This window comes from Aquarana catesbeiana, linkage group LG09 (assembly GCF_042186555.1).
Source record: "Aquarana catesbeiana isolate 2022-GZ linkage group LG09, ASM4218655v1, whole genome shotgun sequence".
NCBI lineage: Eukaryota > Metazoa > Chordata > Amphibia > Anura > Ranidae > Aquarana > Aquarana catesbeiana.
Window position 1 is genome coordinate 68370748 of NC_133332.1, and position 14032 is coordinate 68384779.

The 14032-nt window shown below is 42.7% G+C and overlaps 1 protein-coding gene across 13 annotated transcripts in view; it reads left to right on the forward strand.

The window, feature by feature from the left end:
- RYR1 (ryanodine receptor 1) overlaps positions 1 to 14032 on the forward strand; it is a 302237-nt gene continuing 288205 nt past the window's right edge. For 8 of the 13 annotated variants that reach the window (XM_073598712.1, XM_073598716.1, XM_073598718.1 and 5 more), the window contains exon 1: positions 2 to 222. In XM_073598712.1, the coding sequence (XP_073454813.1) occupies positions 175 to 222 (48 nt within the window). In that variant the 5' untranslated portion in view covers positions 2 to 174. Of the gene's footprint in view, positions 223 to 14032 lie in introns of all 13 variants that reach the window. The other 5 variants (XM_073598714.1, XM_073598720.1, XM_073598713.1 and 2 more) reach the window with 1 other exon arrangement.

The following is a 14032-nucleotide window of genomic DNA, read 5'->3' on the forward strand; positions in this document are numbered from 1 at the left end:
ATCTGCCTTGGTCTGTGCTTGTGCCATCTCTCCGCACAGAGAGAGGGGAGTACACACAACCTCTCTCTCTCCCCCTTCAAACCGCACGGATTACCGTTCGCTCAACGACCACCCGAGCCGGCCAACCTCGGGGACCATCCTGTAGCAGAGAAGGACGGTACCTAGAGCATCATCATGGCTGAAGGAGGAGAGGGCGAGGACGAAATCCAGTTCCTCAGGACGGTAAGTGCGATGAGACCCTCTCCCCCTTTTTTCTGTATTTCTGGAAATGTTTTTTTGGGGTGAAGAAACGACTTTATCCTTCTTTGGATGGCTTCCTAATTCCCGTAGGATCTTCTCCATGAAAGGGTTCCTTTTCTATGGTTTAAGTTGATATCTCCAGGATTGGAGAGGTTAACTCAGCGGAGGAAGACGATATGGCTTAGGCACCTGTTGGACGCCCATCACCGCTGTGACAGGCTGTAGAGGCATTGGGGGGGGGGGGGTGAGGGGTCTCCGGGGAATGTGTGACTGACAGGGACCGAAAGGGAAACATAGCTGGGGGGTGAGTCTCCTAAACTACTTTAAGGAACAGAGGTAGAAGGGGGGGGGGGGTGTCCATGTCGTGTAGCACTCACAGAGTTAAATATCACCGCATATCCAGCTGGCTCTGGCATCTCCCTGTAATGACACCTAAAAAAAAAAAACTAAAATAGATTGCTAGCTTTTGGTCCTATAACTTAATATTTAGTCATTATCCTTTTATTATAGATTGTCAGCTCTTTGGACATTGATCAGATCGTCTCATATATTTCATGCTGCCCATTGCCTCACTATGCCACTTTCTAAGTTTATTGGAATATCTTGCAAAAATCTAAAAGCATTCTTTTTTAAATTGTTTATTACATACAGATATTTTCATGTAAATTGAAAATAAAAACGATTACATTGTATGGAGATCAGACCACTTTTTTTTTTTTTTTTTTAAAGCATTTTTGCCCTAGAAAACAAACTAAGCTGACAGCAAAGAGTAAAAAAAAATATTATAATTTAGTCATAGATTGGATTTTTCTTTTCCTACCAGAATGCCATTTTTGTTCCTTCTTTTTTGAATGATTTTTTTTTTTTTTTTCTAATGAACAATTTTCATTACTTCTAATTATTATTATTATTATTTTTATCAATCTCAATGTTTAATTATTACTATTATTATTACTAGTATTGTTAATGAAAATACTTATAAAAATGTTGTTAATAATAATAATTTTGTTTAAAAAAAAAAAAAATGTATTCTAGCACCAACAGGTAATCAAATTGGTAACCATTATCTTTCCCCATGTGGTGCAACTTAAAAGTGGTATTAAACCCAAAAAACAGAAACGTAATATTTTGCAGCTTACAATTCTTAGATGTGATGGCCGTGTTTTAGTCTTAATAGTAGTTGAGGTTGAAAAAGACACAAGTCCATCAAGTCCAACCTAAGGCCCCTTTCACATGTGCGGACCGTTCAGATCCGCCTGTCAGTTTTTTCAGGCGGATCTGAACGGTCGCTCCATACATCTCCGATCCGCTCCGCAAAATCCAGACGGATGGAAGTCCTATCTTCTATCCGTCTATCGGATCAGATGAAAACAGACAGGCGGTCCGTAATCATCCGATCTCCCCCCCCCCCCCCATATAGGAGAATCGAGATCTGACCGGTCCGTCCTTGCACAGTGTCCAGAGACAGACTTGTCCTTCGGCGGTTCAACGCAGCGATCCCCCGCTGAGCAAGCAGATGGCTAAATACGGATCCGCAGGTCTGAAAGGGGCCTAAGTGTGTGATTATATGTCAGTATTACATTGTATATCCCTGTATGTTGCGGTCGTTCAGGTGCTTATCTAATAGTTTCTTGAAACTATTCATGCTCCTCGCTGAGACCACCGCCTGTGGAAGGGAATTCCACATCCTTGCCACTCTTACAGTAAAGAACCCTCTACGTAGTTTAAGATTAAACCTCTTTTCTTCTAATTGTAAAGAGTGGCCACGAGTCTTGTTAAACTCCCTTCCGCAAAAAAGTTTTATCCCTATTGTGGCGTCACCAGTATGGTGACCCCAAAGTCTTTCCTTTATTTTCACCTCCTTCCTAGTGAATGGTTGGCTGTGCAGTGGGGGGAGTGTCAGGACAAGTCTGATCATTGGAGGAGAGCAGGCTGAGTTCCCAGCATAGCTAGATTCTAGAACTTACCATGGTGTGTTCTCCTGCTCAGTGTGGTCAGTTTTTAATAGGAAAGCAAGGGGACTAGCAGGATCACCAGGGATTTCACTAATTTACTATCAGATATATCATTTCCTCAAAATCAGTCTATTAAAAACCGAACTTATCATTTTTCCTCCCCCATATGCCCCTTCCCCTGATCACTCTGTCAAAATTGATGGCACAACTATAAGCCCATCCCCACATGCCAAGGTTCTAGGTGTAGTCCTGGACTTTCCTTCAAGCACCACGTCCAATCACTGTCCAAATCCTGCCGCCTCAACCTCCGCAACATCTCCAAAATACGCCCCTTTCTAACCAATGACACAACAAAGCTCTTAATTCACTCGCTGTTCATCTCTCGCCTCGACTACTGCAAATGCCTTCTCATTGGTTTACCTCTACATAGTCTATCACCTCTTCAATCCATCATGAATGCTGCTGCCAGACTCATCCACCTTACCAATCGCTCTGTGTCCGCCACTCCTCTCTGTCAATCCCTCCACTGGCTTTCGGTCGGCCAAAGAATTAAATTCAAAATATTAACTACTTGCAAAGCCATCCACAATTTCGCCCCCAGCTACATCGCTAGCCTAGTCTCTAAATACCAACCTAATCGTTCTCTTCATTCCTCTCAAGACCTTCTTCTCTCTAGCTCCCTCGTCACCTCCTCCCATGCTCGCCTCCAGGACTTTTCCAGAGCCTCTCCAATCCTATGGAATGCCTTACCCCAATCTGTCCGCTTATCTCCTACTCTATTAGCTCTTAGACGATCACTGAAAACCCTTCTCTTCAGAGAAGCCTACCTTACCCACACCTAACAACTGTATTTTCATTTTGTCCATCAGCTCATCCCCCACAGTTATTAACTTTTTGTTTCCACTTGACCCTCCCTTCTAGATTGTAAGCTCTAATAAGCAGGGCCCTCTGATCCCTCCTGTACTGTGTTGTAACTGTACTGTCTGCCCTCATATTGTAAAGTGCTGCGCAAACTGTTGGCGCTATATAAATCCTGAATAATAATAATAATTTCACACAAAGGAAGCAATACAAAGAGAACAGGAGACTTTCCCATACAAGTAGATGGTGCAGCAGTGTTGGGGTAACAAACGGTTTAACACTGACGGGTGCTTACAATGGTCAGCTTTTATTTATGTACAATCTTTATTCCAAATGGAAACTGATGCTGTAATTACCTAAAATGTTAGCTGGTGTTCAGGTTTGTTAGTCAAGTCCATCTAAATCTGCTTGTACATCTAACACTTTCCTCTCCCCAGACTGACAATGCTGCTGTCCAAAAGTCTCTCCATTGCTTCTCCATCCAGCGTGGGGGAACCGTAAGACAGGAAGTGGTACTGGCCAGATCATCAGGTGGGGAAAAAAAAAGTAAAAAAAAAAAAAAAAAAAGCCTAAAATTAGAAAACATAATTGATTAAAAGCTGACCATTGTAAGCACCCCTGTCAATGGTAAATAGTTTGCCTTAACCCTCTAACTGCTACTTTTGCTGGACAGCTTGGTCTGTTAAGGAAAGTTGAAAAATAAGACTTGATGACCAGCCCATCAGGTGAAAACTGCCTGAAAAGAAAACTAATACAGCCAATAAATCTAATGATTGGTAAGCTGCAATATATAACATTTTGGTTTGGGGTTTATTATTGCTATAAATAGTACGGAGTAGGGTTCTTTAATGTGGTTGTGGAAATGGAGTGTGGGAGAGATTCTAAATAAATATTTTTTATTGCATTTTGCTTTTATATGTGTTGCATTCTTTAAAAAAAAAAGTCTCCTATATGGGTTTGTGCTTTATCTAATTTTATTGTATGATGTTGGGATTGTAGAATGATAATAGATCTCTTGAGTCAGGAATATAGGACAGACAAGTGCTTTAAGTACTGTCTATTTACATCAGTCCCTGCCCACAAGGAGCTTACAATCTAATGTCCCTAACTCGCCTTCATTCATACATATACTAGGGCCAATATACACAGGAGCCAATTAACTTACCAGCACATCTTTGGAGCGTCAGAAAATTAAAAAGATGTTCTTAAAATGACACAATTACTAGTAGTGTATGGCCAGTTTATGTGTGTTATTATATGTGGTGCTCAGCACAATGATCCTACTAACAAATGTCCAACTTTTAATGACTGTGTACATGACTTTTATTATACAGGGTGTCCCAAATGTCTCCATACATAGGGGAGATGGGAAATTGTAGCTAAATGTGCCTTTTATTTACTAAATATTAATTACAACATTTTACAAAATTATTTACAGAATATATTTTAAATAATAATTGAAAATATAAAATATAACATGATTTTGTTAAATTTTCCTATTTTAGATTATATTTTTAATTCTTTTTTTAAATGTAATATTTTGTAAAAGTTTATAATGAAAATATTTTGGGTACGTTTATCTACAGTTTCAAATTTTCCCTACATATGGCGACTTTTAGGACACCCTGTAAAACATGTAATATTGTGTGCGGCCTTTTGGAACTTTCTGGCAGGGTCGGGACAAGGGGTGGGTAGGGGAGGCGGCTGCCCTAGGCACAGTGGTTTACTGCATGGATGGGGGGCGCCAACAAGCTCATTCTGATCCACGTTTTGACAAGCAGATGACTGCTGGAGGTAGCATCCCCTAAGTTTGCACATAATTTAAGGGGGGCAGTTTGGCTTCCTTGCGCCGGGCGCTGGAAGATCTTGTCCCAGCACTGCTTTCTGAATAACAAATCCGATATCTATGTGTGTGGTTGGATGTCTTTGGGTGCGGTGTATATATAAGTGGTTTCCATGGTACATTCCAGAATCATCTGTAAATTAAATTACATTTATAACACCTTAGCAGCAGCCGTGCAATCAGAGCAGCTTGCTGGTGTGAATGCATCCTAAAGCCTAGTACACACAGATCAACTGTCAAGCGACATCGGCCGGTTCAATAAAAACCGTCCGGCATTCGGCCTGTGTACATGGCAGCCGGTCTGACAAAAGCCAGACGTCTGACCAGCTTCTGTTGGAGGAGCATGCTGAAAATGCAGCAGCCGACCGGCTCCCTATCGGCGTTCAGCCAATGGTTGAGAGCGCCGATCAGAGTGTTCTGGCGGGTGGGGCGGTTGGGGGCATCCCCCTGTCAGAACACAATAGAACAGTAGTGGAGATCTCTGTACTAACATCGGATTGTTAGTACAGTGGCTCCGACCTGTGCTGTCAGTTTTTTTTCCTTGAACGAAAAAAAAACTAGTAGTGTTTAAAGAATTTAAAAAAAAAAATAAAAAAAATAACAAACCTGTCATACTTGCCTCCTCTGTGCAGTTGGTTTTGCACAGAGCAGCCCAGATCCTCCTCTTTTCAGGTCCCTCTTTGCTGCTCCTGGTCCCTCCCTCCTATCGAGTGCTCCCACAGTCAGCAGCTTCCTATGGGGGCACTGGAGCCGAGTCACAGCTCCGTGTGTCCGTGTGTCCATTCAGATACGGAGCCCCGGCCTGCCCCCTCTCTCCCATGATGACTGGCTGATTGACTTTGACAGCTGTGGGAGCCAATGGCGCCGCTGCTGTGTCTCAGCCAATCAGGAGTCTCCCGGAGGGCTTAGAAATTCGTGGACACTGCTGGAGAGAGTACTTAGGGGGGTGCTGGGGAGGCTGCTACATACAAAAGGATTTTCATCTTGATGCATAGAATGCATTAAGATAATCCTTCTGATTTACAACTCCTTTTAAAGCCTGTTTCACATTTGTGTGACCTGGAAGTCGTGAGACTTTTCCCGCAATTTTTTTCCCACGATTTTGCCGTGACTTTTACACGACTTGAAGCAATGCCTGTGTAATCTTAAGGTCTATGGACCTCAAGACGCATCAAAGTCAGACCAAAGTAAAGCAGGGGCTACTTTGAAGTCGCACAGATATGAATGGTACTCATTGGAAATCATGGAGTTACGACTTGTCATGCGACTTTGCAGTCCCAAGTTGCACAAGTGTGAAAGAGGCCTAAAGCTGCATTGTTAATGGCACATCAAACCCATGAGGCTGAAAAAGGTGCCTGAGCTACCTTGCCATGCATAGGGCAGCCCACTAAAATGAATAGTCTGCCCTATGTGTGTAGTGTAACAGTGCGCAAAAAAGTGCATTAGTGTGATGCCCGATATTGCGCATTATAGTGTGAATGGGGCCCAAATGTTGCGTTTTAATATTTTGTTCACAAATCTACTTTAAAGAATTTACATGGGACTTTTTAAAAAAATTTGTATTAGTGATCAATAATGTTTGTATTATGTGATTAACATTTAAGGAAGGTGTAAAAATCTGTATTTGCCTGAGATGAGTGACTGATTTAACATAAAGAAGTCGTATCTTATGTACAGAGAGCGCCAAATTATTCTAAATGTGATATTATGGTCTATACAATGTACCTTCGTTATTAACATGTGACATTAAGGCCTCTTTCACGCATGGTGGGCTTCACTGGCAGTGCTGGGACAAGATCATCCAGTGCCCAGGTCAGAGATGCCAAATGGCGCCCCCCTCCCCTCATTATGTGCAAGCTTAGGAAGAGGATGACGAGGGAGAGCACAGCCCGCACCTCCTCTCAACTCCCCCTTTTTTTTTTTCCCTCTCCTCGCTGCTTCCAGTGCTGGGCTGACTGAAGTAGTGATGCCACTATCACTACTCCTGTTAGCCTTATAGTAGAAGGTACTTGCGGAGCCCCCATCGCTACAATACACACTGCGCCCAGGACAGCCGCCCCTTCTGCCCACCTCTTGCTCCGGCCCTGTTTGTGGGAGTCCACCTGCTCAGTCGGGAATCTGTCCGCTGATCCCCGCAAAGCAGGCGGATGACTGGTCCTGTGTCTGCTCCGCGTATGCAGAAGGGACATAGACGCAGCCCGCTCTCCTCTATGGGTGAATATGGGTGACTGCCTGTCCATTTACACCTGACTGCCATCTGATCTGATCCGCCAGATGGATGGGGAACAGATCCCGTCTATCTGTTTTTAGCGGATAGGATTGAATTGGATGTCAGCGGGTGTAAACGTACACATGTCTGTTTACACCCGCCGCTTCATAGAGGAGCCTGGAGGGTCCGATCGGGTCTGCCTGAAAAACTGATCAGATCGGTCTACTAGTGTGAAAGGGGCCTAAATCTTGCTGGCATGTCTTCTAAAATAGTTAAAGTGAATCTAAACCCCAAATCAATAATATATTGACGGTTACTAATCATTTGACATTGTGGCATCATTTGTTTTTCTTTTTTAGGCTTTTTTTCCTCTTCTTTTTTTTTTTTTTTTTTCACCTGGTGATCTGGCCAGTAATACACCTCCTGTCTTAGAGTGTCTCCACTCTGGATAGAGAAGCAATGGAGACACCTTTGGACAGCAGCGTTGTCAGTCTGGGGGGAAGAGAAGTGTTAGACCCCATACACACTGTACAACTTTTGTTGTCAGATTTCCTTTAGATTTACCAAAACCATGTAGTGCAAGAGCCTGTCTAATTGCATACAAATTAAAACTCTTATGCTCTGTACACACGATCGGACATTGATCGGACATTCCGACAACAAAATCCATGGATTTTTTCCGACGGATGTTGGCTCAAACTTGTCTTGCATACACACAGTCGCACAAAGTTGTCGGAAAATCTGATCGTTCTGAACGCGGTGACGTAAAACACGTACGTCGGGACTATAAACATGGCAGTAGCCAATAGCTTTCATTTCTTAATTTATTCTGAGCATGCATGGCACTTTGTGCGTCGGATTTGTGTACACACGATCGGAATTTCCGACAACGCATTTTGTTGTCGGAAAATTTTATATCCTGCTCTCAAACTTTGTGTTTCGGAAATTCCTATGGAAAATGAGTGATGGAGCCCACACACGATCGGAAATTCCGACAACAAGGTCCTATCACACATTTCCCATCGGAAAATCCGACCGTGTGTACAGGACATCAAGGTTTGATCTCATGTTATATGGCTTTGGTAAATCTGAAGGGAAAAATCTACAGAAAATTGTATAGTGTGTATCTAACTTTAGACTAGCAGATTTAGATGGACTTAACTAACAAAACAACAAACCGCACATCTGCGTCCATGGGCAGCAGAGGTTTTTGCTACCGAGAGCATGCTCGCTGCACAGTGACTGAGCTGTCAAAGACAGCTCACGGTCTCTAGTAATAAACAGGAGTCAGCAGGACTGACTCATATTCATGTGACCACTGTGACAGCCAATCAGTGTTCACATGATTAGGCCGATCCTTCTGCCCCCCTGGGTGTAATAACGAAGTTAAAGGGATGCTGGGACCGAGCAAGATGGGGTTAAAGGAAGTTGAAAAATAACAGACCTACTGGCCAGATCACCAGGTGGAAGGAAAGAAAAAAAAAAAAAAAAACGAATGCAGCCACTACATCTATGAATTTTTAAGCTGCAATATGTAACATTTTTTATTTTTGGGTTTAATACCTCTTTAAGCTCCTCACCCCAGATTCATCTTGAATAGCTTTGTCAGACAAAATTAAATAGTTTTCACCTCCCACATCCTGGAGAGAAATAAAAATAAGATTTTCTCACAGGATAAATTTTCTTCCAGCTGAAGCAATTAAAGAACACTGTGTTAAATGAGCATTCACCCTTCTCCAGGCCTTGTGAAATGACGATGATGGAACATCATTGTTAGAAATTCTGGAACTAAGCTGGAGGAAGTGGAAATGTATACTTTTTACTGAATGATGTATTATGTATCATACATAATTGCTGTGACTGGATGAGGACAACGTTGTAGACTTCTCTATAAAACATTGTATCTGTCTTCAGATAGCACGTTGTAGCACTGCAGTCCTAGGTCTCAGCCCCCGGTCACACCGGTGCGACTTGTCATGCGATTTGATGGTTTCAAAGTTGCACGCTATTGTCTGCGATGGAAGCGATGAAATCATCTCCTTTTGGAGTTGCACCTATTTTGAAAGTAGTTCTTACGCTATTTTTTTTTTGCAAGTTTAGGTAAGAAAGGAATGTACGGATTCCCCCATCCACACAATCGAGGCAGATAGAGGAATCCTTCCCACTGCTGGGACATTGTATTCTGACAGCAGGGAACTTTCCAACAAGCCCATTCAGTAGTTGGATCAACTTCTTTGGAGCGGGAGCGACCACATATGGATCAAAATTCAGCCAGATCTATCCATGGCCAGCTTTAAAGAGAAATTGTGAAAGCTGTGCCAAAAAAAAAAAAAAAAAAAGCAGTCAGAGGGCAAAGACCTAATTGCCAGGACTCCCTGCTGTTGATCTTTTTCTATTACTTACTTGGCATCACTAGCATAGCGCTGGAGGGGGAACGCAGCCAGGGCGCAACATTTAGAGGGGCACAGAAATTAGTCCAGCGCCGTCCCGAGTGTGCTGAGTCTGACGCCCTAGCCGACCACATGCTTACAGCAGAGCGGCCAGCCAATATCCCCATGCCATTATGTCGGGGTTATAGGCTGGCCGCTCTACTGTGACGGAATAGTAAGGGTTCCTCATTATTCACAGCCTTGGCTTCTGATTGGCTGCCTACAGCCTTTTATTATTGGTTGAATCTGAAACTAGGGTAGTCAAAGAGCTATCTCAGACTCCTCCTGTAATAAAAGGCTGCGGGCAGCCAATCAGAGCCCAAGGCTGTGAATAATGAGGAACCCTTAAAGTGGTGGTAAACCTTTATTTTCATTTAAAAAAAAAAATGAAAAAAACATGCCTATACTGTGGTGGTTTTACACAGAGCAGCCCTGATCCTCTTCTTCTGGGGTCCACCGCTGGTGCTCCAGGCCCCTCCTCTTCATCGGGTGTCCCCACGGAAAGCCACTTTACTTTAACTCTGGCTGTAATTTGGATGCAATTTACGCAAATCAGAGACTCCGGCTGTGAGAGGAACCCTTTGCGTTTTCATGACCACAGCATGTATGCAGCAGCAGAGCAGGCATAACAATCCCTGGGCCCCCATTTATAGGTAAGGACCACCTGTATAATATATATTCCTTCCTAAGTATATTCATGAAATAATAATAATAAATATATAGTTAGTCTTTTGGTTCTCTCACCATATTAATACAACTCCACACTGATTGTTTCGACACAACTGAACACGAGCCCAACTGGCCACCTTAAGATGGTACTATGTGCACTACTCTACTATTGGGCACTATATTGCTCCTACGATTTTACATGTAATTTCATATCATTCCATATGTCACCAAAATGTTTTTACATAATCTTATTTTTTGTAAAAAATCATATTTCTTGTTTCACTTGCAAAGTGTTCGTAAACCTGCTGAATATGTGGAGATGACTGTGTGATGCATTTTCACTCTTAATAAAGTGTACTAGTATTAGATGCATTTTACTTTAATTACATCGGTATTTTCTTAAAAAAACAATACATGTGTTTAGGGAATAAGGAGCTGAATATTGTACTAATGGAAGGGATTGCTCACAGCCAGTGGCGGCCACCCCCACTCTCCTACCACCCCTTCTATCACAATAGATATATTCATGCATTGCATGAATATATGGCCCCCGCTGATTGTGGAAAAAAAAAACAAAGAAAAAAAAAATGAAAGGTTTTCAATCGCTTTATAGATCTGTTGCAAGATACGTCATTTGTTTTCATATTGAATGGGATGCTTCAGGCAGTGCACAGCAACATGGCTCAATACATGAAGACACAAAACTTGTGGCGCAAAATGTTTTAGCGTGAACAGGCCTCTAAGTAAAAAGTGGAGCGTGGCCGTAGCACGTGCCATAATTCCCCCTTTTCCAGAGATGTGTGCTGTGCTCTCCCCTGGCACGCCACAGCCACCAGTGCCATCTTTATTGAAGCTGCTGGTGGCTTCCTTTTTCAGCCATGGGGCAGCCAGGGATAATACAACTATTGTGCATGCTCAATGAAGTTGCACCAACCTGGCACCATAGGCTTAATTGTTCTCCATTGAACAGAAACTAGGTCAGCAGCTACAATTACTGTAGCTGCTAACTTTTATTAAAAGGACACTTACCTGTCCAGGGATCCAGCGCTGTCCTTATCTGGGCTGGTTCTTCGCCAGTCTTCGGATCCCCAGCGCCACCATGCTCACTGTGGAAAACTGGTGTGACTCCTTGCGGCTTCACAGCAGGTTTCCCACAAAGCATACACGAGCCGCGCTGCAATGTGAATGGTCCCACAGCCTTCTTGGACCTGTGATGTGTCCCAATAGGCTGCAGTGGGCAAAACACTGCTTAGATCGCCTAGGTGATCTGGGCAAAAGTGGGAGCAGGTACCCACTCCCCATAAAAAAAAAGATCCAAAAGTTGAAGAGGGGGTTGAGGAGGAAGAAAAGCGGAACTTCCCTTTTTAGGGGTGAAGTCCCACTTTAAAGTGACCATAATCGATTATCCTTATTCTCCAAAAACAATCCATATGCATCCACTAAGTTATGGCCCTGTAATCTATATTTTGTGAATTGTTTCTTGTGTTTTTCTACCTACTTGTCACATTTTCCATTACCTACCAAACCTCCCCTTCTCTCCTTCACTTTTGTTTGTTCAGAATGAGTAGTGCACGTTAGTTTTGGTCTTCTGTACTGCTCTATGCACAACTACACATCTCTGTCCACCTGCTCTATGTGTGGTGTTTTGCAGTGATCTTTATTGTGAATGGCACCCCACTGCATTGTGCATTTTACAGTAAAGCTTATTGCACCACAACATATATACTGCTCTAGAGCAGATTCTTTTGGAAAGGTACTTGAAAATAAGCCACTTTAAATAAAAAAAAGTAATATCTGGGTAAGTGCATTTTTTTTCACATGTCTATAATGGAATGCCTTACCCCCTGGGATTTGAGAAATAGTACCAATCACGGGTCTATATTTTGGTTCAGCAATGGCAAAGTGTGAACTTTCATTTAAGGAGGCGGCTATGAAAAATGTCTTGTATCCAGAAGCAGTTTCTCCTTTTTAGAGAGGCTTGTTAGTATACAGTGGGGACAGAAAGTATTCAGACCCCCTTAAATTTTTCACTCTTTGTTATATTGCAGCCATTTGCTAAAATCATTTAAGTTCATTTTTTTTCTCATTAATGTACACACAGCACCCCATATTGACAGAAAAACACAGAATTGACATTTTTGCAGATTTATTAAAAAAGAAAAACTGAAATATCACATGGTCCTAAGTATTCAGACCCTTTGCCCAGTATTTAGTAGAAGGACCCTTTTGATCTAATACAGCCATGAGTCTTTTTGGGAAAGATGCAACAAGTTTTTCACACCTGAATTTGGGGATCCTCTGCCATTCCTCTTTGCAGATCCTCTCCAGTTCTGTCAGGTTGGATGGTAAACGTTGGTGGACAGCCATTTTTAGGTCTCTCCAGAGATGCTCAATTGGGTTTAAGTCAGGGCTCTGGCTGGGCCATTCAAGAACAGTCATGGAGTTGTGAAGCCACTCCTTCGTTATTTTAGCTGTGTGCTTAGGCTCATTGTCTTGTTGGAAGGTAAACCTTCGGCCCAGTCTGAGGTCCTGAGCACTGGAGAAGGTTTTCGTCCAGGATATCCCTGTACTTGGCCGCATTCATCTTTCCCTCGATTGCAACCAGTCGTCCTGTCCCTCCAGCTGAAAAACACCCCCACAGCATGATGCTGCCACTACCATGCTTCACTGTTGGGATTGTATTGGACAGGTAATAAGCAGTGCCTGGTTTTCTCCACACATACCGCTTAGAATTAAGGCCAAAAAGTTCTATCTTGGTCTCATTAGACCAAAGAATATTATTTCTCACCATCTTGGAGTCCTTCGGGTGTTTTTTTTAGCAAACTCCATGCAGGCTTTCATGTGCCTTGCACTGAGGAGAGGCTTCGGTTGGGCCACTCTGCCATAAACTGGTGGAGGGCTGCAGTGATGGTTGACTCTCTACAACTTACTCCCATCTCCCGACTGCATCTCTGCAGCTCAGCCACAGTGATCTTTGGGTTCTTCTTTACCTCTCTCACCAAGGCTCTTCTCCCCCGATAGCTCAGTTTGGCCGGACAGCCAGCTCTAGGAAGGGTTCTGGTCGTCCCAAACATCATCCATTTAAGGATTATGGAGGCCACTGTGCTTTTAGGAACCTTAAGTGCAGTAGAAAATTTTTTGTAACCTTGGCCAGATCTGTGCCTTGCCACAATTCTGTCTCTGAGCTCTTCAGGCAGTTCCTTTTGACCTCATGATTCTCATTTGCTCTGACATGCACTGTGAGCTGTAAGGTCTTATATAGACAGGTGTGTGGCTTTCCTAATCAAGTCCAATCAGTATAATCAAACACAGCTGGACTCAAATGAAGGTGTAGAACCATCTCAAGGATGATCAGAAGAAATGGACAGCACCTGAGTTAAATATATGAGTGTCACAGCAAAGGGTCTGAATACTTAGGACCATGTGATATTTCAGTTTTTCTTTTTTAATAAATCTGCAAAAATGTCAACAATTCTGTGTTTTTCTGTCAATATGGGGTGCTGTGTGTACATTAATGAGGAAAAAATGAACTTAAATGATTTTAGCAAATGGCTGCAATATAACAAAGAGTGAAAAATTTAAGGGGGTCTTAATAATTTCCGTCCCCACTGTATGTCACACCGAAATTTGGATTTAGGGTGAGACCATTTAAGAAGATAAATGATATCCAGCAAACCCAACTACTACTTTTGTTGATGTCTAACACCCTGATGCTTATTTATGTTATGCAGTGAGCAATGCCCAATATCTCCATGCTTGTAAAACAACCCTTTACTTTTACATCGCTTCACACGATTTAAAACTGCATGAATAAAAATAGATGAAG